The sequence below is a fragment of the Ixodes scapularis genome, unplaced genomic scaffold (genome assembly GCF_016920785.2).
Source record: "Ixodes scapularis isolate PalLabHiFi unplaced genomic scaffold, ASM1692078v2 PGA_scaffold1__304_contigs__length_218370807, whole genome shotgun sequence".
NCBI lineage: Eukaryota > Metazoa > Arthropoda > Arachnida > Ixodida > Ixodidae > Ixodes > Ixodes scapularis.
The window spans coordinates 109,907,823-109,931,056 of NW_024609846.1; the positions used below are offsets into that span (position 1 = coordinate 109,907,823).

The 23,234-nt window shown below is 46.6% G+C and overlaps 1 protein-coding gene and 1 pseudogene across 1 annotated transcript in view; one reads left to right on the plus strand and one right to left on the minus strand.

Moving 5' to 3' along the window:
• LOC115324085 (neprilysin-4-like) overlaps positions 1-23,234 on the plus strand; it is a 155,384-nt gene that overhangs the window by 20,937 nt on the left and 111,213 nt on the right. The window contains exons 6-7 of the mRNA XM_040218150.1: positions 13,969-14,151; positions 16,115-16,201. Coding sequence (XP_040074084.1) covers positions 13,969-14,151; positions 16,115-16,201 — 270 coding nt within the window. The remainder of the gene's footprint in view (positions 1-13,968; positions 14,152-16,114; positions 16,202-23,234) is intronic.
• On the minus strand, positions 2,602-5,324 carry LOC115324074 (annotated as a pseudogene).

Here is a 23,234-nt window from a genome sequence, read left to right on the forward strand (position 1 = left end):
CACTCGGCGAGGAGCCAACATTACACTGCTCACGGCATGCTGCAGGAAATAAAAACGAACAGTTCACTTAAAAAAATGTTCATGGACATGTACTAGCACTGAAAATAGTTGTCTTCTAAATGTCTGTTGTCACCACACAAAGAAAAAATAATTCACTCAGGTGGGTTTGAAGTAATGTCCATTAGTATGCGCTCTTTAAAATTAGTCTAAGAGTTCCTTTAATGTAGGGCTGGTTTCCTACCAGTTCACTAAGTAATCTTTAAATCGTTGTGGCAGTCCGCGTAAGCGTTGCGGACGACCTTGATGCTGGGGCGCTGAAACATCCACATCTTGAGGCTCAGGAGGCTCCGGTCTGGGAGATGCGGGCTGTGTTGTGACTGGTGGTGTTGAAGACACACTCACAGGTGATGGCACCAGCACTGTTGGACTGTCACAGAAGGTGCTCGAAGTAGCACCCTGAGTAGCCGTTTCTGTGCGGCTGGCTGACCAGCTGTTGTCTGGAGACGTTTCCCCGACCTCTGCAGGACCCTCGCGGAGGGGACTCCCAGCTGGAACGGAACGCTCAGGAAGAGGAGGGTGGGCCCCGGGACTCGAGCTTGAGGCTGGTTGTGGACCCTCGGGGTCTGGATTGGTGGTGTCCGGGCTGGCCGGACCAAGAACAGGAACAGGCAGCTCTGGGGGATCTGGCCGGACTGCAGGCGGAACAACTGCAGAGGAAAAAGGACGGTCCGGGAGGACCAAATCTTCCCGGAACCAAGATGTTCTAGTTGATGAAGGTTGAAGAGTTGTATGCGTTAACTTGGACGCATGCCAGGTGGATCCATCGTCCAGCCTTTAGGTAGCTGGGCCCACTTGGCCTTGGATCTTCTGAGGAGCAGCATACTTCATCTGGAGCTTTCCTCTGTGACGAGGTTTGTTGACCTTGACAGTCTTTCCAGGAATGAATGTAGGTAGCTTGACAGCACATCTCCTGTCTGAATGCGTCTTTATTCGTTCTTGGTATTTCTTGATTGTCTGTGGGAGCCTTTCTTGGACTATGGACCTTAGGACTTGTGGGTCGGGGACTGGACGCCCCGAAAGATGAAGACGATTGCGATGGTTCCTGCCGTGAAGCAAGAACGCAGGAGTCTCTCCCGTTGCAGCATGACGTGCGGCACGGTACACTCCCAAGTATTCTATGACGGCTTCTCGAAGATTGCGTTGCTGTACGACAGCCAACTAAATTGTGGACTTCAGGACACGGTTGAAGCGTTCCACCTGTCCATTCGCTTGAGGATGGTACAGGGATGACCTGAGATGACGAATGCCCCGATTCTTGAGGAATTCTGTAAATTCCCTGGAGATGAACTGAGGGCCGTTGTCGGTGACTATTTCTTCCGGCAACCCCTCTCTTGCGAAGACAGACTTTAGAAAATCTATCACTGACGCAGTTGTGACGTTGTGGACACTCATAACCTCTGGCCACTTTCTGTAGTAGTCCACAAGAGTTACAAAGAAACGTTCGTTGAGCGGCGCGTTCGAACAGACCAACGATGTCCATACCTAACTTTGTCCAAGGACGAGATGGGAAATCGCCTGGCTGTAACGGTGCTCGGAATGTCTTCGGAGGCTTGTCCGTAGACTGACAGATGGTGCAATGTTGGACATATTGCTTGGTGTGGAGAGATACTTGAGGCCACCAGTAGAGTTCTTTGATGAGGCCTGTTGTCCTCGTGGTCCCTTGATGCGTTTCGTGCGCTATCTCGATGACCTGGTCAAGTAGACTGCTCGGCACGACGATCTTTTCGGCATTAAACAGCAGTCTGTCGACCTGTGACAGCTCTTCTCGGACTGCGAAGTAGGGCTTGAACTCTGGAGGCCACTTGTCTTCAGCTGGCCACGTTGACGAGATGTACTCCATGACCTTCGGTAGAATGGAGTCACGAGCTGCTGCATCTTGAAAGTCGCGCTGGTTTAGTGAGGCGCAGACAATATAAACCACTGTCTCAGGAAACTTCGTGCCATTTTCGGTGTCCTTGACGGGCAGACGGGACAGTGCTCCTGCGACTGTGTTATCGGCTCCCTTGCAGTACTCTATGATGAAGTTGTAGTTGAATAGACGGGCTGTACAACGGCTGATGCGTAACGGTCTCACTCCGGTGCCCTGCGTAGACATGAGGGTGACGAGTGCGCGATGGTCGGTGCGGATGGTGAATTGTCTTCCCCAGAGGTATGTATGACACTTCTCGCACGACCACAGGATCGCCAGGGCCTCCTTTTCTCCCACGGAGTACCTCGCTCGGTGTCCGTCAAGGAACGGCTTGCAAAGGCCACGGTCTTGAGCTTCTGCCCGTGCTGTTGTTGCAGAACTGCTTCGAGGCCGTAGTTCGAAGCATCGGTCGACACGATGACCGGTAACGTCGGGTCAAACATCGTTAAGATGGGTGCTTTTTGGAGAGCTGTCTTGACTTCCTAGAAGGTGCTCTCAACATCAGGAGTCCAAGAAAAAGTTGCCTTTGCGCAACAAACGACGCATCGGTTCGACCACTGTCGCGCAATGTGGAATGAATTTGCTATAATATTCCACTAAACCGAGGAATGCCTTGAGTTGCGTCCGATTGGATGGTGTAGGGAAGTTTAGAACGGCTTCTATCTTGGACGGAAGGGGCGCTAAGCCTTCCGCGAATAGACTGTGGCTAAGGAAAAACAAAGTTGGGACGCGGAAAACCGCCTTTCGGTTCAGCTTCATGCCGGCGGACTTGATCCGTCGGAGAACTTCGCGCAGGTGCGCAACATGCTCTTGAGGAGACGATCCGTAAACGATCACGTCGTCTAAGTAGAACTGTACGCCGGGGCAGTCCTTGAGGATCTTCGACATGACTTGTTAGAACGCGGCTGGCGCGGAGGCCAAGCCGAAGCAGACTCGCTTGAAGCGAAATAAACCCTCAGGCGTAATAAACGCTGTGAGGTCTCGACTCTTGGGGTCGAGTCGCACTTGATGGCAGGCCGACGCGAGGTCGAGCTTGAAAAAGCAAGATGCCCTTTGAGCGAGTTTAGGAGCTCGTCGATATGCGGTAGTGGGAAAGAGTCGATCACTGACCGCGCAGTTGGGAGCCCGAAGATCAATGCACATGCGGATACCGCCGTCTTTCTTCTTTACGACTACGATCGACGAGACCCACTCGGAGGCGCTGATGCGCTCGATCACGCCCTGACGTTCGAGTTTCTGGATCTCGGCCGTTACGGACTCGCGCAGCGTGAACGGTAAACGACGGAGCTTCGCCTGAACGGGCGGAACATGACGACGGACCGTGATGGTATGTGTCTGGTTTACGACCAGACCCAACTCTGACGAAAAAAGTTCTTCGAACTCCTCAAAACCAGGAGGAAGCTTAAAACAGTCGCTCACCGACGACGGGGAGCGACCACTGGAAGAGGTCGACGGATCTTGGGCTGTGGGAACAGCTGACGAAAAAGCGCCAAAGGCACCAGAAAAGTGGGTGGACGAACTAGAGTCCTTCTTGAACGTTGGCTGCGGGACCTCAGCCTCGGTTCAATGTCCTGGGACGGCTGTACCGGGAACAGCGGCGTCGATGTGAAACATTTTAGCGGTACGCCGGACAAGATCATCTTGAGGTCATGCACCGCGTCAACTCCATGTAAGGAACGACCTTTGCGTACAACGTAGAAAAGAATCGTCGCGAAGCGATCCTTGAACACGACGTTCGCGTGGAAGCATCCCAAAACGGGTATGGAACCCTTCAGGTAGTGCACTAAAGTGCGCGGCGGCTTCGATAACTTGATGCGGCCACTCCGATTGATGCGGTTAAAAGTCGCATCTGACAGAAGGGAGACCTCAGCACCGGTGTTGATGAGTATGGAGAGAGGGAAACCGTTCACCTCTACATCGGCCGTGAAGCTCCGGCGCTGGGGAGCAGGTCGTTGCTCCTGACAACCTCCGTGCGACCCCACTGTGTAGACGCTGGGCCGCAGCTCGTCGTTCTCCGAGAACGTGGTGACGCCTCGCACGGGGGTGCCTGTCGCACCAGCTTGACGACGCTCGTAGTAGCCGCGGGCAGAAGCCCGCCTCCCAGAAGGAAGGGCCAGTTGACGTTGATCCCGGTCGCCCCTCGGACGGCTTAGACGCACATTTGCGAAGTGCCCCACACGGCCACACGAGAAGCACGTGGCTCCGGATGCTGGGCACTCATCTCGAGGCTGGCTTCTTCCACAGAAATAACATCCGCCCTCGCGAACGACACGACGCGCGCCAGGTGGAGGATCGCGTGGGCGCGCACCGAAGAACGGTCGGGAGGGAGCTCGCGATTGCCGGCGGTTTCGACGCTTTGGGGAAGGAGGACAAGACCGCTCGCATCCTGAGGAGGAGGGGTGAGGCTCGCGCCTCGGCGAAGAAGAGTGAGGGGGCTCCCGCTCGCGTCTAAACGGAGAAGGGGGAGGAGGAATGCTCTCACGCCTCGGGGAAGAAGACCCGCGGCGGCGGGGTGACTGCCCGCCATGTTGACCATCCCGGTCGGAACCGCGTCCATCTTGAATCCGATCGACCACGTGCGGCGTGTTCGGACTCGAATCTAACGACAAGCGTCGGAAGAGAGCGCAATCACGAGACGTCCGCTCGAACTGCTGCGCTAGCTGGACAGCACGCTCGAGGCTAGGTGCGTTAGCTCCGTCGGACTCTGATTAAACGATCTTGAACTTCCGTGTTACGGATCCCCGAAATAAACATTTCTGCGACGCGGCTCTCCAAGAACTCTCTGTAGTCGCAAAACGATGCTAGGCGTCTGAGCGCCCCAAGATACTCGAGGACGGTCTCCCTGGACCCTGTACCCTCGTAACAAACTTTCTACGCTCAACTACGACGTTTTGTGCGGAAGCGAAGTGGGTGTCCAAAGCGGAAAACAAAACCTCACCTTGTGCCGCGTTGACAGCTTAACCCGCTAGGTTGAACGCATGAACGACGCGATTTCCTTCCTCTCCTAAAAAAGACAACAAAATAGCCCTCTTCCGTTTCGGCGGAAAATCTTTGGCGTCGATCGCCTCGAGTTGATTCCAGAAACCTCGCTTCGACGTCAGCCACGGCATTGACGGTTCGCCGGGCGTGGGGAGAAAGTCGGCGGGAACGCGACCCTGCGCAGCCGCCATTTTGGAAACAGCGGGCAAAGGCGCGAAGGTTCAAAATGCGGAAGAAAAAAAAATTATCCCATCCTTAGTCACCAAAAATGTAGTAATTAAAATCGGTCACCCGTGAAAATAAAAAGGAACGCAGGGCCTACGTGGACCTGCGGAAGAAACGGTCTTACATGAGGTGAACGCCGGCGCGGTCCGAGGGCGGGAACGCCCGGAAGAGAGGAAACGTCGTGCTGTCAGGGTCCAAACACGTACTCTCTTTATTCAGGGGGAACAACCCGGGGGCACGGCCCGATGAGTGCACACTAGCGCCGCCTGGCCACGGGTATTGCTGTGGCAGTCAGTGGCGCCATCCAGTTAGTGTGGCGAGTGACTTAAATGAAAAAAAAAATGAAATACTACAAAGCAGAACCTCCGGAATCTTTTTATTAAAACATGCTCGTGACACGCTCTACTCCCGAATAAATTCTCTAATTATTTCCGCCTAACTGTAATTATTACTGCTTTGCTAGCGCGTCACTAATGAAGTCTAATGCAAGTATTCTTGAACTAATGTTTCGAAGAAAAATTGCGGGTCTTTCTTTTTTTTCATAAAATATTTTTCATAACCCAGTGCTCAAATAGGAACTCTTTGTACGGCCTTCATACTTTTCATCCCGGCGTGATCACCAGTAAAAATTTGCCATACCTCATTGCAGCACCAACATATTTTTTATTCTTTATTGCCAAAAACTTGTTCAGAATGAAACCACCTTCCCCCACACATCGCCGCGATCAAAGATGTTTCTGCTTTCAAGGCAGCCATAATTGATTACTGTTATAATTCTGGAATTTGTTGATTTGCTGATTTAAACTTTTTTTCTTTTGTTTTGTCGTTGTTGTCTATTTTTTGTACTATGAAATGATTATTTGTACTTTGTAAACCCTTTGCACCCACCCGCTCTGTAACGCCCGCTGGACCCTGAGGGTAATGCAATGAATAAATAAATAAATTAATTAAGAATTGTCTCGATCAGCCTGATGACGCCGGGGATTACAAGAGTGTGCGGCGTCTGCTGGGCATTCTAAAGCACTCTAAGTTTTCCACCACGAAGCATAGAAAATCACAATACACACACAACACAATCTGTGCTCTCATGGTTTATTAGAATGATCAAGGCAAGCTTTTTTTTATTCTTATTAATTTTTGACATTGGCAAAGCTTTCTCAATAGATTGCAGTAATTTTCTCTTCCAACTGCTTTGGGGAAAAGTATACTTTCTAATTCTATTAGAGTGGAGTGATGGGTTCGAAAGTGTTGTAAACCTGCAGTTGCCGAAGTGCAATATTTTATCCCGCGCTGTGGTCTTATTGAAACGTTATACACCCGAGAGCTAGATCCCTTTGCGAATAACAGTTTGGTCACCCGCATACGACCGCTATCTGCGGATTTTGTATTCGCACTCTAACTGCATTTGCAAAATTCGGAACCACATCCAACCCGGAATCCTCGGATTCACGTTGTACCATGAAGTAAAACGTAAAGTAAAAAAAGGAAAAAAAACAAAAAAAAAAAAGTCTGGATGGTACCTTACAAGTTTTGCCTATCCTTATATAAAGAACTCTTCAAGTCACAATACGGTGAAAGACGTTTGATGGTATTCCAATTTTTTCCATTTATAAATAAGCGATCATCCTTCCAGGATACACTCCGCGTCCTTGGAAAGATGATTTAAGTTATGAGATGGTCCTGAAAGACTGCAACATTCTAGTCAAAAGATGCGATAAAAAAAAAAACTGACATTATTTTTTTATTCATTTAAACACTTATTTTAAGCAGTCAGGTATTTTCTTATCGTAAACATATAGTAGGGTCAAGCTAATAACACGGTGTCAATTTATTTATGTCAAATACTAAAAAACAGTACAAAAGGCGGCCACTCACCAGAGCGTACTCGTATATACGTGGTAAGACGCGGGTACACCACTGTGAAAATATGACAATATTCATTCATGACAACATGTCATACTGGTTTCAGTTTTAAACACGATTCCACGACTGTGTGCTCTGAACCACATACTTAGCAGCAACAGGCCAACGGTCCAAAATGAAAACGCGCATACACGTCACGTTTTACTTGCTGAGGAGTCTTCTTTTTTGTGGCTTGAACGTGTTCGAATTTCATTCGACCGAAGAACGCTTTCCGCTCTTTTCCTGCCAAACAAGAGCACGCTTTCCCTCGCGAGATTGAACGCTCTTAATCAATCCTTATTGAAAATCAAATTCTGGCTAAAAAAATGTATTATTCTTTTTTTATTTGTTTCTCCAAAACATTTGACGATGCACCTTATAGTAACCTCACTTATTAACTCTAGCGTCAGGTGTCGCACAGGTTAACCGGCGGGCAAGGCAACAATACAGAGTCAGACTCAGAGATATCCTCATCATATACGCATCCGCAGCCCCTAGCAACCGCACCCGATCCGCAATCCACCAAACCTGAATCAATTTTATGTACATACGCCAGTTGACTACAAACACCTCGGCCAAAGTGGGGCACCTCGGCCGGGATTCGAACCCGCCACTTATGGATCCGTAGGCCGGAGCTTTTAGAGCGCAGCTCTTAGGGGCCCGTTCCCGGCTTGAGCGGCGTCGCCGTCGGCGTCGGCGTCGCCGTCGCCGTCGGCGTAACCAAGGTCATCCCAAGGTCACGTGACCCCAAAGGTCACGTGACCCCTCCCAAGGTCATCTCAAGGTCACGTGACCCCACGTGACCCCCTGAAGGTCACGTGACCCCTCGAGGTCACGTGACCCCTTCCAAGGTCATCTCAAGGTCACGTGACCCATAGATGACCCCACGTGACCCTTTGAAGGTCACGTGACCCCCAAGTAACGTGACCCCTCTGAGGTCACGTGACCCCCGAGGTCACGTGGTCGCCTCCCCAAGGTCACGTGACCCCCGGGGTCACGTGACCCCCAAGGTCACGTGACCCCTTCCAAGGTCATCTCAAGGTCACGTGACCCCACGTGACCCCCAGGTCACGTGACCCCTCTGAGGTCACGTGACCCCTCTGAGGTCACGTGACCCCCCGAGGTCACGTGACCCCTCCAGGTCACGTGACCCCAAGGTCACGTGGGGGTCACCTTTGGTGTCACGTGGCCTTGAGGTCACCCCCAGGTCACGCCTCCCCGAGGTCACGTGACCCCCTCCCCGAAGTCACGTGACACCCCCCCTGAGCATATCAAAGAATGAGGGGAGGAGGAGGAGAAGGGGGAGGGGTCTACCCTCCCCTCAGTACCCTTCACTCCTCCTCCTCAAGAGCTGCGCTCCAATTCGGCGTTACAGGGATTTGTAAACGGCTTCCACTTTTTGTTTGGGGCAATCGATACTTTCTTCGCCTCCTTCTCCTTCTTCGTCTCCTTCTTCGTCTCCTTCTCCTTCTTCGTCTCCTTCTTCGTCTCGTTCTCGTTCTCGTTGTTCTCGTTCTCGTCGTTCTCGTCGTTCTCGTTGTTGTTCTCGTTGTTGTTGTTCTCGTTGTTGTTGTTCTCGTTGTTGTTGTTCTCGTGGTTGTTGTTCCCGTTGTTGTTGTTCTCGTTGTTGTTGTTCCCGTTGTTGTTGTTCCCGTTGTTGTTGTTCCCGTTGTTGTTCTCGTTGTTGTTCTTGTTGTTGTTGTTCTCGTTGTTGTTGTTCTCGTTGTTGTTGTTCTCGTTGTTGTTGTTCTCGTTGTTGTTGTTCTCGTTGTTGTTGTTCTCGTTGTTGTTGTTCTCGTTGTTGTTGTTCTCGTTGTTGTTGTTCTCGTTGTTGTTGTTCCCGTTGTTGTTCTTCTCGTTGTTGTTGTTCTCGTTGTTGTTGTTCTCGTTGTTGTTGTTCCCGTTGTTGTTGTTCCCGTTGTTGTTGTTCCCGTTGTTGTTCTCGTTGTTGTTCTTGTTGTTGTTGTTCTCGTTGTTGTTGTTCTCGTTGTTGTTGTTCTCGTTGTTGTTGTTCTCGTTGTTGTTGTTCTCGTTGTTGTTGTTCACGTTGTTGTTGTTCTCGTTGTTGTTGTTCTCGTTGTTGTTGTTCCCGTTGTTGTTGTTCCCGTTGTTGTTGTTCCCGTTGTTGTTCTCGTTGTTGTTCTTGTTGTTGTTGTTCTCGTTGTTGTTGTTCTCGTTGTTGTTGTTCTCGTTGTTGTTGTTCTCGTTGTTGTTGTTCCCGTTGTTGTTGTTCCCGTTGTTGTTGTTCCCGTTGTTGTTCTCGTTGTTGTTCTCGTTGTTGTTGTTCTCGTTGTTGTTGTTCTCGTTGTTGTTGTTCTCGTTGTTGTTGTTCTCGTTGTTGTTGTTCCCGTTGTTGTTGTTCCCGTTGTTGTTGTTCCCGTTGTTGTTCTCGTTGTTGTTCTCGTTGTTGTTGTTCTCGTTGTTGTTGTTCTCGTTGTTGTTGTTCTCGTTGTTGCTGTTCTCGTTGTTGTTGTTCTCGTTGTTGTTGTTCCCGTTGTTGTTGTTCTCGTTGTTGTTGTTCTCGTTGTTGTTGTTCCCGTTGTCGTTGTTCCCGTTGTTGTTGTTCCCGTTGTTGTTGTTCCCGTTGTTGTTCTCGTTGTTGTTCTTGTTGTTGTTGTTCTCGTTGTTGTTGTTCTCGTTGTTGTTGTTCTCGTTGTTGTTGTTCTCGTTGTTGTTGTTCCCGTTGTTGTTGTTCCCGTTGTTGTTGTTCCCGTTGTTGTTCTCGTTGTTGTTCTTGTTGTTGTTGTTCTCGTTGTTGTTGTTCTCGTTGTTGTTGTTCTCGTTGTTGTTGTTCTCGTTGTTGTTGTTCCCGTTGTTGTTGTTCCCGTTGTTGTTGTTCCCGTTGTTGTTCTCGTTGTTGTTCTTGTTGTTGTTGTTCTCGTTGTTGTTGTTCTCGTTGTTGTTGTTCTCGTTGTTGTTGTTCTCGTTGTTGTTGTTCTCGTTGTTGTTGTTCTCGTTGTTGTTGTTCTCGTTGTTGTTGTTCTCGTTGTTGTTGTTCCCGTTGTTGTTGTTCCCGTTGTTGTTGTTCCCGTTGTTGTTCTCGTTGTTGTTCTTGTTGTTGTTGTTGTTGTTGTTGTTGTTCTCGTTGTTGTTGTTCTCGTTGTTGTTGTTCTCGTTGTTGTTGTTCTCGTTGTTGTTGTTCTCGTTGTTGTTGTTCTCGTTGTTGTTGTTCTCGTTGTTGTTCTCGTTGTTGTTGTTCTCGTTGTTGTTGTTCTCGTTGTTGTTGTTCTCGTTGTTGTTGTTCCCGTTGTTGTTGTTCCCGTTGTTGTTGTTCTCGTTGTTGTTGTTCTCGTTGTTGTTGTTCTCGTTGTTGTTGTTCCCGTTGTTGTTGTTCCCGTTGTTGTTCTCGTTGTTGTTCTCGTTGTTGTTGTTGTCGTTGTTGTTGTTCTCGTTGTTGTTGTTCTCGTTGTTGTTGTTCTCGTTGTTGTTGTTCTCGTTGTTGTTCTCGTTGTTGTTGTTCCCGTTGTTGTTGTTCCCGTTGTTGTTGTTCCCGTTGTTGTTCCCGTTGTTGTTCTCGTTGTTGTTCTTGTTGTTGTTGTTCTCGTTGTTGTTGTTCTCGTTGTTGTTGTTCTCGTTGTTGTTGTTCTCGTTGTTGTTGTTCTCGTTGTTGTTGTTCTCGTTGTTGTTGTTCTCGTTGTTGTTGTTCTCGTTGTTGTTGTTCCCGTTGTTGTTGTTCCCGTTGTTGTTGTTCCCGTTGTTGTTCTCGTTGTTGTTCTTGTTGTTGTTGTTCTCGTTGTTGTTGTTCTCGTTGTTGTTGTTCTCGTTGTTGTTGTTCTCGTTGTTGTTGTTCCCGTTGTTGTTGTTCCCGTTGTTGTTGTTCCCGTTGTTGTTCTCGTTGTTGTTCTCGTTGTTGTTGTTCTCGTTGTTGTTGTTCTCGTTGTTGTTGTTCTCGTTGTTGCTGTTCTCGTTGTTGTTGTTCTCGTTGTTGTTGTTCTCGTTGTTGTTCCCGTTGTTGTTGTTCTCGTTGTTGTTGTTCTCGTTGTTGTTGTTCCCGTTGTCGTTGTTCCCGTTGTTGTTGCTCCCGTTGTTGTTCTCGTTGTTGTTCTCGTTGTTGTTCTTGTTGTTGTTGTTCTCGTTGTTGTTGTTCTCGTTGTTGTTGTTCTCGTTGTTGTTGTTCTCGTTGTTGTTGTTCTCGTTGTTGTTGTTCCCGTTGTTGTTGTTCCCGTTATTGTTGTTCCCGTTGTTGTTGTTCCCGTTGTTGTTCTCGTTGTTGTTCTTGTTGTTGTTGTTCTCGTTGTTGTTCTTGTTGTTGTTGTTCTTGTTGTTGTTGTTCTCGTTGTTGTTGTTCTCGTTGTTGTTGTTCTCGTTGTTGTTGTTCTCGTTGTTGTTGTTCCCGTTGTTGTTGTTCCCGTTGTTGTTCTCGTTGTTGTTCCCGTTGTTGTTCTTGTTTTGTTGTTCTGGTTGTTGTTGTTCTCGTTGTTGTTGTTCTCGTTGTTGTTCCCGTTGTTGTTGTTCCCGTTGTTGTTGTTCCCGTTGTTGTTGTTCCCGTTGTTGTTCTCGTTGTTGTTCGTGTTGTTGTTGTTCTCGTTGTTGTTCTTGTTGTTCTTGTTGTTGTTGTTCTCGTTGTTGTTGTTCTCGTTGTTGTTGTTCTCGTTGTTGTTGTTCTCGTTGTTGTTGTTCCCGTTGTTGTTGTTCTCGTTGTTGTTGTTCCCGTTGTTGTTGTTCCCGTTGTTCTTGTTCCCGTTGTTGTTCTCGTTGTTGTTCTCGTTGTTGTTGTTCTCGTTGTTGTTCTTGTTGTTGTTGTTCTTGTTGTTGTTGTTCTGGTTGTTGTTGTTCTCGTTGTTGTTGTTCTCGTTGTTGTTCTCGTTGTTGTTGTTCTCGTTGTTGTTGTTTCCGTTGTTGTTGTTCCCGTTGTTGTTCTAGTTGTTGTTCTCGTTGTTGTTCTTGTTGTTGTTCTCGTTGTTGTTGTTCTCGTTGTTGTTCTCGTTGTTGTTGTTCTCGTTGTTGTTCCCGTTGTTGTTGTTCCCGTTGTTGTTGTTCCCGTTGTTGTTGTTCCCGTTGTTGTTGTTCCCGTTGTTGTTCTCGTTGTTGTTCTCGTTGTTGTTCTCGTTGTTGTTGTTCTCGTTGTTGTTGTTCCCGTTGTTGTTGTTCCCGTTGTTGTTGTTCCCGTTGTTGTTGTTCCCGTTGTTGTTCTCGTTGTTGTTCTCGTTGTTGTTGTTCTCGTTGTTGTTGTTCTCGTTGTTGTTGTTCTCGTTGTTGTTGTTCCCGTTGTTGTTGTTCCCGTTGTTGTTGTTCCCGTTGTTGTTGTTCCCGTTGTTGTTCTCGTTGTTGTTCTCGTTGTTGTTCTTGTTGTTGTTGTTCTCGTTGTTGTTGTTCTCGTTGTTGTTGTTCTCGTTGTTGTTGTTCTCGTTGTTGTTGTTCTCGTTGTTCTCGTTGTCGTTGTCGAAGCCAGCGAGGCGGCATACGCTTCTTGCATGAGTCAAGCGACCACTAAAGTGGGGCGTGGGAGTCAACAATTTAGGTCACAGGAGCGTTTTAGAGCGCAGCTCTTAGGGGCCCGTTCCCGGCTTGAGCGGCGTCGGCGTCGCCGTCGGCGTCGGCGTAACCAACGTCATCCCAAGGTCACGTGCCCCCCAAGGTCATCCCAAGGTCATCCCACGGTCACGTGACCCCCAAGGTCACCCCAAGGTCACGTGACACTCAAAGTCACGTGACCCCCGAGGTCACGTGACCCCCCCAGGTCACGTGACCACCCCCAGGGTCACACGACCCCCGCCGAGGTCACGTGACCTCCCTGATGACGTCATCGTCACTGATGACGTCATCAGTGATGATGACGATGACGATGCGGATGCCGGTGAGGTCATCAGTGACGTCTCTGATGACGTCATCAGTGATGATGACGATGACGATGCGGATGCCGGTGACGTCATCGGTGACGATGACGTCATCGGGGAGGTCACGTGACCTCGGGGGGGGGGGTCACGTGACCCTGGGGGTGGTCACGTGACCTGAAGGTGTCACGTGACTTCGGGGGGCATCCGCATCGTCATCGTCACAGATGACGTCATCAGTGACGTCACTGATGACGTCACCGACATCCGCATCGTCATCGTCATCATCACTGATGACGTCATCGGAGTCCGCATCGTCATCGTCACTGATCACATCATCGGTATCGTCACGTGACCCCCCAAGGTCACGTGACCCCCCCAGGTCACTTCACCTCCCCAGTACCCTTCCCTCCTCCTCCTCAAGAGCTGCGCTCTAATTCGGTGTTACAGGGAGTTGTAAACGGCTTTCACTTTTTTTTTAATATAAAAGCAATCTAAATGCAATACCTTACCGTAATGGGGGGGAAAAAACATTCAAATCAAAGAACATATAGCGTAGAACTTTCTCCGAGTGTCATATTTTTCTTTGACTTGAAAGTTCACTAATATATCTGCCCCATGATCTCAGGTGTTACATTATGATTGTTTATCGCCAGCCCATCAGCACACTCACTGTTATTCCATGAAAATTGGCTCAATTTTCTGCCGCTGAGAGCGGGTTTTGAATTAAAGACGTGAGATTAATTTTATTTAACGTTTGGATGTTTTCTTGAATGTCTCCGGCCACTACATATGTTTATTCTAAACAAGGACGCTTATTATTTTGGCTAGCATGGTTGTATCGTAATCACACAACCGCAAAAGAGAACATATTATGAAAACATTATTAATTTGCAAAAAATATGGCTCGATTAGTTTTCAGTTTCGAAACTTAGATGTAGATATTATGATTCAGGTGGAAAGAGAAGAGTTACTTCACATCATAATTGTTCTCAACTGCATGCCCAATAATTCCTCATGTCAAGTGTTTCACTAACTATGAAATATGCTGTTTATAAACGTATATGTGTGATATACTAAGTATTAACAAGTTAATTTCAACATGCACTATTTCTCAAGCTCGACCAAATTACGTTTGACTGGGCTGGTCGAGGCGCACTGGCAGAACAAGATGAAGAAGTAATCGCTGCCTACAAGAAGGTTATTGCGTCAACTGCGAAGGTCTTCAGACCCAACTTAACTGAAGACGAGGCAAAGAAAATTTCTCAGGATATAGTACAGTTTGAGGTCAAACTGGCAAAGGTAATATATAACGCATTTCAAAAGTAAATCTGAAGTATTGGGCGTCTCAAATAACCAGGCTGTATCTAAAATGGTCCGTAAAAATCGGCGTCTGCACGTAGCAATCCAAACCTTTTGTCAAAGGTGTATTTCAGAAATCGTTTTCATCTTGTAAAAATCCAAAGCGTAGCTTCCTTTCTGTAAAAAAGAAGGTCCAAAATACTTGCCATGGTCAACGGCGGACGGCGACATAGACGACCAGTCGTGTGACACGGGGCCCGTTTGGTGCACGTCTTGAAAGATGGCTCTACCTCCTTATCGAGACTAAAAGGAACTTTATTTGAGAGTGCTCGCGACGACTGTGGTCTATTTAAACTAACAAAATATTTTTATAATGTACATTTGGGTAGAAAATAAATGCGGACAATAAAAACAAAATGAAGTAAGGCAAAAAAAAAAGAAAAAAAAACGCGGTTGCATAATGACGACGTTTTCGCTGCCGACGGATTTCATCTGCGTGTCGCTTGCATTCTCTCGCTGGTAAGCTACACCTTCCGCCGCTGCTCCCGATGCCATCTACCAAAACGTGCGCCAAACGCGCCCCGCCACTCTACTCGGTTGTCTGCGTCGCCGGCCACTGTTGACCGTGGCAAGCTTTATGGCCATATCTTTTACAGAATGGGAGCTACGCTTCATATACTTAAAAGGTAAAACCGACCTGTGAAATACACTCTTGACGAAACATTTAGATTGCTTCGTGCAGGCGCCGATATTTACGACCCATTTTAAACCGAACCTGAGAATTTCGAACACCCATGCATATTTTATCTTCCGCTAAAACGAATTTATGCATTTCCTGAAAAAATGCATACAGGTACCATAAACTTTAGGTGGATTTTATGCGTTTAATATTTGTTATTGTGTTTGAGATATTTCACGAAATGCTGACTTTTGTGCAATTGCTCAAGTTTTGGTACCAAGTACCCAATGCGATGCATTTTAGCGGGAACAAGCTATTCACAATATAACTATTTCTTTTCAAATTTGATTTTCAATTTTAAAACAAATAACTTTAATTGCGGGGAGTATTCAAAGTTACAAAGTTTGGTACTTCTCACGCTGTGCCTAAGTAAAATACACCGAAGCGTTGTTGTTGTGTAGGTGTAAACATTGTCGTGCAGCGTTAAAAAAGAACCAGTCCTTAAATATTAAGTTCCTCACCGCTCCCACTCAACGTGTTAATAAAGGTGTCAATATAAGTTAGAATTTTTTTCTATGTAAAGTAAGATATATATTTATGCTTAAGTATGAAGCTCTTCTGCGAAGTGAATTTTATAAATCATTTCACTGACAATCTAAGATATTGTTCGTTTATTTTCATAAAAACTAATTATCTCTGATTCATCGAACTTTCATCATCTTTGAGATTTCTCAATGGCATTAAAGTCAATATATTTACCAGTAAACGGGAGCATTCATCAGGTTAAAAAACACCAGCTAAGTACGGTGATCACATAAAGCTTAAGATCCTTTTAAAGACCTTAAACACAGTATCCCAGATAGTAAAATTCCCACCAAAAAGCAATTTTTCATTCGCTTTAATACTCAATTGGATATTGCCGAAAAGCCATCCCGGTGGCCAAAAAGGTTGCGAAAAAAAATATTTTAGTGCTGCTTACGTAGGATACCTTAACGGGGTTTTGCACTTACTCCAATCATTACCGTGTGTGTCAGTGGTCTGGGAAATTATTTCTGCGCACTGCAATTTTAATTTGTTACCAAAACATTCGGGCCGGCCTATTAATTTAGCTAGACTAGAACGTCTGGGCACCCTTGACAAACACGGTACTAGTGCCTTCTGCCTGGAATACACCCAAAAAAGGACTCGCAATAAAACATAACTCGCCAAAAAAGATATCGGGAAGATTTTGAGAATATAATAATTACAACCGTTATTCCGATGTTGTCCTTTTCTTTTTCTAAGCTCTGTAAGTCTGGTGAAGACAGGCGTAATTACTCCTCAATGTACAACGAAATGAACATATCTATCTTGGCTGAAAAGTACCCAAAGGTAAGCGGAACGCAAACTTTAACAGCTTTTTTTTTCAAAGCGACCTCAATTTATGTAATAATAGAGTACACTACAATGCTCCTCCTAGTCATAGGAAATTTATAGTACTCGTACAATTCAATCATTGATCTTAATATTAATGTAGCAGAGCAACGTGTACTTGACTTCAGGGTGTTTCCAGGTCAGATCGTAAAATGATAGTCCAGGTCATATTTTTAGAGTTATGTAAAACTATATGTTAAAGCCATATTCCTGGAAGGAGCATTCAGCTATATGCGAACGCCGTAACTAATTTTAATCCGGAGATACAAAATTTCGAAGCTCCAGGAGTGGTGAATGCCAAGGTTTCGCTATGGTAAATTGCATAGCTGTCAGTTCCACACCGAAGCATGCACATATTAATATTTTTTACTTTTTTATTTTATGGAAGGTATGCAACATGTACGCGGAATACTGTAAATGACAATAAAAGATTTCCATGCCAACATATTTTCGAAACCCATCTAACAAGCACGTTTTAAAGACATTCACAATCATTCACCATCGAATTACTTAACATAAAATAAGGCGAAATATTTCAGAATTATCAACTTTAAGTGAGTATTACGAATATATAAAAGATTATGCTTATTCAATATTGGAGTTATGTTAGTAATCCAGAAACGATGCACATTCTACTAAATGTGGCACAACTTCACGTAAATATTTGAAAGGAAAATCCAATTTTTTTTTATGTTCTTTAAAATCTGCTTATCCGTTCAGAGTTACTTGAACTAGCTTGTGATGGCAAGAAAACGAGTATCATATGATCTCTTAAAGAGAAAAACGACAACAAACCTTTACTCAAATTGAGCTGGCTTGTAAGGTTGTGCGAATAGTGGTTTGAATTAAGTAGGGCAACGTCATCCCTAGCTTCTGCGCTGTTGAATGAACTATTCGTCTTCCCTTTCCATTACACTGCCAAGGCTATGAATGACGCAGCGCTATTCAAGTCGAACCTTGCACAGCCCTACTAGCTTGCCCTCGTTACAGGGGCTTTGCCGCGCAACTTTGGCTGTAATGGAGCGTTCACACTGGCAAGTCGCAGCTGTCGCGCGACAACTTTTGTCCCAAGAGCAATAATTGCAGTAACGAAAGCGACAGGTTTGAAGCAGTGGCTTTCATATCGATTTTTGCGACCGGGCGCCCAGTCGCGTGGCGGCTGAACTAATCAGCGGCGCTTCGAAAGTGCCGAGAGGTACGCCTCGCGCTTGTTCTGTGGGAGAACCATTAAACATGTCCGTCCCACGCCTCGGTTCGCGGCCGCGGATAGGGAGCCACGGAGGTTTGTTAGGCGACTCTTTTCAGCGCTATTAGAGGATAGACATTTCTTTATAAAAACAGCACCCCGATTCGAAGAAGCACTCGAAAAAGAACGCGGCCTGACTGCAAATCCGTTCCACTTTAGTTTTGACAGATTCGTACAGCGCCGAAGTTGCTCGATAGAGTGCACGCCGATCTAGTGATTGTGCGTCTTTGTACGGTTCAGAAGGACCCATGCCAACGTAACGAGCATTTTATATTGAAAGGGCGATGCATGTGTAGCTGTGAGACAACGAAAATGGGAAAGCTGCGAAACGCCAACCTGAACTGTTGCAGGGAGGACGGAATCGACGAAGGTTCCCGATAGCTTCCGAAAGCGACTCGCAGGTAGCGGCTATATATACACAGCGATGAGGGTCTCTGTGGCGTCTCTGATCTGCTCTACCGCTATCTGCACCATCTTCTAATAGTGTAATAGTACGTTTTTGTTGTCGGAAACCATAGTGGTATTACCTAATAAAAAAAAATATATCACGGAAGCTAGTCATCGGAAGTTGTACACATTTTGTTTATCATACGAGGTAATTAGGTAGAAGAGGGATTGGTCGGTAGCTCTCAAACTCTTGATGTTTTCCATGTTTATAAGATTTAGGCTCTTCGGAATACTTCCACTATAGAGGATGTCAATAATAATTATTTGTGAGATCTGCAACAGTCTATCAAAATTATACCTAATATCTCGGATTCTTATGTTGTAGTTTTTAGCGTAAAAATGATAATTTTCAAATATAATTTTTTGTTCTATAGGGCAAATACGCCGAAATAGAGCACTTGACTTGAGGAGTGATAGCAATGTGACAAACAGTGGAGTAAATGTTTTATCTTTTTTTACAGAGTTGATACACATTTTTTTTAAAGACACTGATAATGCCGCATAAGAACTTGGCCCATGGAAATGTTTCTGAATTATATCATCCACACTATTTTTAGCTTTTTGCCAAATTAACTGGTTTAGTAAGTTCCAGGTCTCCTTCGAATTTGTTCTTGATTGAATGAACCGATTTAAGATATGTTTCCTTTTGGCTGAGCGTATTTCGCTGTCACTTTGTTACGAATTTCAGGAATTTCATTTCTTAGCTTGGTGTTTCCATGATTCCAAAGCTGGTCCTAATATTAACACAATTGGAAAATTCCTTCGTTGATCTGGGTATTCTGGGGCCTCCGTTTCGTCAACTTTACTCTTCTGGGACTAATAAAATAAATGTTCTGAAAGGTTTCCACAAGTTTGTCCTACGTTTGTCAGTACTGTAACAGAGAATTCCATTTATACTTATGATTTGAGTTATCAATTTCTGTGTTGCCCTGCATCACTTTGTATCTAATTTCTGTATCCGGATATTCAGCAACCGTTTCTAGTGTTAAAAGTATAATAATGCGATGATCAGCTACCTTTCATTAACAACTCCAGATAAGATTTTTAAATTACTGACTCTCGTAACTATGTGATCTATACATGATTTCGTAATTTTTTACCATAGTATTCCTCCTGGGTATAGTTAATAATTATATTTCCTACGACAAAATGCGGGAAGCTGTCAAGTATGTACGATACTCCTTGCTTTGTCTCGTTTTAAATATCAATATTAAATCTACAACACGACCTCTGTATTAATGGTTATTGAAATTGTAAAGTAATTGTCTCCATTTATCACAACATATGTTTACATTCGAACTGTGTGGCCTGTAAAACGTGCAAATGACGTACGAAACATTCATTTTATTAACGGTCGCAACGCAGATCTGTGCTTGTTGGAAATACACGAATTTTTCCAGACAAGGAATGGTCATTTATATACAAAATAATAACATTCCCTTTTCTGCCATTTCGACATAAGCTATAGACCGACACGCGGGCTTGACGTCACGGAGCTGCGGCGGCGCTGCGATCGCGCCGGAGCCCGGGGGGTGTGGGCAAAAGCGCGCACGTTTCGCATGGGCGTCATAGCATTTCAGCATGCCGCGAAGCTGTGTTGCCGGTTATTGCACCGAAATGTACAAGAAAAGCAGCGGAGTGAGTTTCCACAAGTTCCCGGCAGACTCTGAAAGGCATAGAAGGTGGATAATATCTGTGAATCGAAAAGTATGGTCGCCTCGCGCGAACGACCGTTTGTGCGGCAAACACTTTCTTGAAGGCAAGTGCGGCTTCCATTTCAATCTCCGTCCCGAGGCTTGCTTATGTGCAGGGAAACCGTTGTCTGATCGAGACCACCCGGATTTCGTTCCCATGGTGTTCGCGCACAAAGCACCGGCCAAGCGCTCGTCGGAGGCTCGTTACGCCCGTGCTACCCAACAGAAGGGGATCAGCGACAGAACGGCAGTGTTGCAGGCGTTACCGAAAAAAAGTAACGAAATACGTTACTCGTTACTTGCAAATAAAAGGTACGCGTTACTGAGCTACGTTACCTAAAAATAAAAGGAACGCGTTACCGCTACCGATAAAAAGTAACGCACGTTACTTCCGATTCTGCGTTACTTTTTTAGATTATGATTTAATACATTTTACGGGTTTGACGATACAGGTAATATATCAAGAAACATTATGTTCATGCAGAAACTGAACATAATTACTTTATCTCTTTTTACCGTTTCATCTAAATACTTAGGAGAGAAAACGCAAAGAAAATCATGGCTTGACGCCTAAAACACGTAAAAAATTGAAGTGTAATTTCTTTAAGACTTAGGAAGCAGTAACGAGTAACGTAACTACGTTACTTGAAATAGTAACATAAGTACGTTACCCGCCGGCAGTGCGGAAACCAACTCGAAGTAATCGTAGACCTCGAGAAACGTGTACGCCTGCACCGTGTCGGCCGTGAACTGGCTTGGCGAAAAAACTAAATAAACGACGACGTGAGCCATCGACGTCGGTGGCAGCAACTTTACGTCGGAAGTCCAGCAGGGTTTGTCTATACGGCGTACGGATCCTCGTAGTCAACGCCGTCCACGCACAGTTTTTTTCGATACCGCTGCCGTTCAGGCTCGGGCAACGAGCTCAAATAGTCGGGCATAGCATACGACATACGTTGTGAGGAAATACGACGCACAAATAAAGATACAAGCGTCCCTACAACGTCAACAACGAGCGGACGCCATAGAGCGCAATGGCGAAAACACGGAGAGCCGGTCTGCTTTTGCCCACATAGCTACCGCGCATGCGCGGCCTTCCGGCCGTGTTGGTAAACAGAGCCGCTCCGCGTGTCGGTCTATGCTATAAATGAAAGCCTTGTAAGGAGACCGTAGCGCAAGCTGCCTCGTCAACATTTACATGTCTCAAAATAGGCACATTTAAAAATAAAATTCGCTCGTCTAATAATAGCAGTAACTGAACCCGATCCGTACGATTACTTCAAACATTTCTGTAAATTCAATTTACCTTAGCGTCAAGGTGACCTTCTACATTCGAACCCCCAATGTATGCACCCGACTTACGGAACGAATCAGAAGACGAGTCCATGTTCACCTAATTTTAACTAGGTCTCGTTCACTCCTGATTTGAATTGCTGCCGCTCGCTATTTTTGACTGAAGAATATTTTCCTATTTCTGATCACAGTAAAAGTTGTAACCCATTCCATAGCACAAGCATTCGGGAAGCGTGGGGAGGCCCAGGGTTCCATTCCTGAGAGATTCGCGTCTTTTATTTATTCTTTCCATTTAATGTTCTAGTACAGTGGTTCACAAATGGGGGACCGCGGACCCTATGGAGCCTGCAATCCCCAAAGCGGTTCACAGACCCCCTGCCTCGCCAGTCAAGCCCGAGAATAAAAGTTGTATTCTTCATCTTTTTTTTTTTTTTAAAATTGAGAAGAAATGTTTGTTTTCGGGTGAGCTTTTTCGTGTGTATCTCAATGAGAGAAATCTACATCACACAATTCCTGATATCTACCTATCTAATAAATCATTATTATAATTACCCTATGCCTTTTCCTTCCCGTGACCACGAACGGGGCCATATAGTATCGCCGCCGATCCACAAGGAGTCCGCGAAATATCAAAGGTTTAGAACCAGTGTTCTAGTAAATTCGATAACCCTATTCCTTGTTCGAGGTCCAAATGTTCTACGTGTAGGACCTTCTGCTTTGATTGTTCCAGAAGCCAACGCGAGTGAATAAGGGACTCCGTGTGGCGAGCAACAGTCAGTATCGCCCCAGGGCTCGATCCTGCTGTTTCGCCGACGTCGACACGGAAGACACAAACTCGCTTCCCCTTTCTTTTGTTTTCGCCACAAGTTCACACCATTAAACGTTCCGTTTATTCAGTTATTCGCCACCTCATCATTCGTCACTCGTGACATTTCGGTGGAAGTAATGGGTATCGCGTTTCATGCCCGTGAAGCGTACCTATCAGGAGATCTCTCGAACCGGATCTTTCTCAAGTCCAGGTAAAATAGTCTGTCGACGAACCCGCGACCTGAGACAAGCCGCAGCCAAGGCCACCCTCAGGAATTCGTTCAACTCTCAGAGCAGCCGAGGAAGACGAAAACGCCGACAATCGGGACCGAGTCGCAGCAGGCGCAAACTGACCCTTCTATCGTATACCTGCCGTTTGCGCCTCGTACACCGGCAAATTTTCACGGCGAGATTCATAAGGATGGTGAAGACTGGCTCAAGCAGTACGACCGAGTGGCACGACGCAACAACTGGACATCAGAACAGCGCCTCCAGAACCGGCACCGCTAAGCGCTGGATCGAGAACTACGAGCCAACGTTAACATCGTGGGATGTCTGCAGGAGCGAGGTGCAGGAGTGTGGGTTCAGAACTGAACACCGACGGGAGAATGCAGAGAACCTTCTTCGAACGCAAGCCCAGGGCCCAAACTAATTGTCACAAGCTTAATACAAGGCGTATTGCGCCTGAGCAGCCCTGACGACCCACAAGCCGCAGACGACAAGAAGCTTAAGGTTATCATGCGCGGGATGAGAGACCTCTGGAGGCCTCATCCGGAACCCGTCAACCGCCGTCGAAGCCTTCGTCACGGAAGCAACCAACATCGAGCGCGCCCTCAAACCAGGCTTTTCCCTCTCGCAACAACATCCAGGAGTCACTGCATCCACCCTGTTTAGCGGCAAAACCTCCTGTGTAAACCCGAACATCCACGAAATTATGCGGGACGTCGTCCGGGAGGAAATTGAGCAGGTTGCTGCCAGCCTCGAGTCGTCCAAAGACACTCTCCATTGACCGGGGTTATCCGCGAGGAAGTCAAACAGGCGGTCCGACCTGAAATTACCATCAACATGACGACGCCAGAAAAACCGACGGTGAGCTACGCCAGCATGGTCCGACGACCGCCGCAAGCTCCCCGGCAGGCTCTGGCCCCACCTCGATCAGACACCATAATGCCGCGTACCCTCGTCGTGAGGAAGCACAAGCCGAGTACATCCACCCGGAGCGACCCTCGCCGAGAAAGTCTGCGAGACGCATGGCAAACGGCCGACCGACGCCCGCTCTGCTACCACTGCGGAAAAGCCAACCACATCTACCACGGATGCCTCTACAGTCGACTTGGGCAGCGTGTTTTCCACCTGAACGATACGCGCGAGGTACGACGAACGCCATCGAGACATCGAGGAGTACCTTCGCGCTCGCCCTCCTCAGCGCCGGCTTTCCGCCATGAATCTCGCTCCCCATCGCCACGACGTTCAGCGTCTACGGCGCCACGACAACGCACAGGAA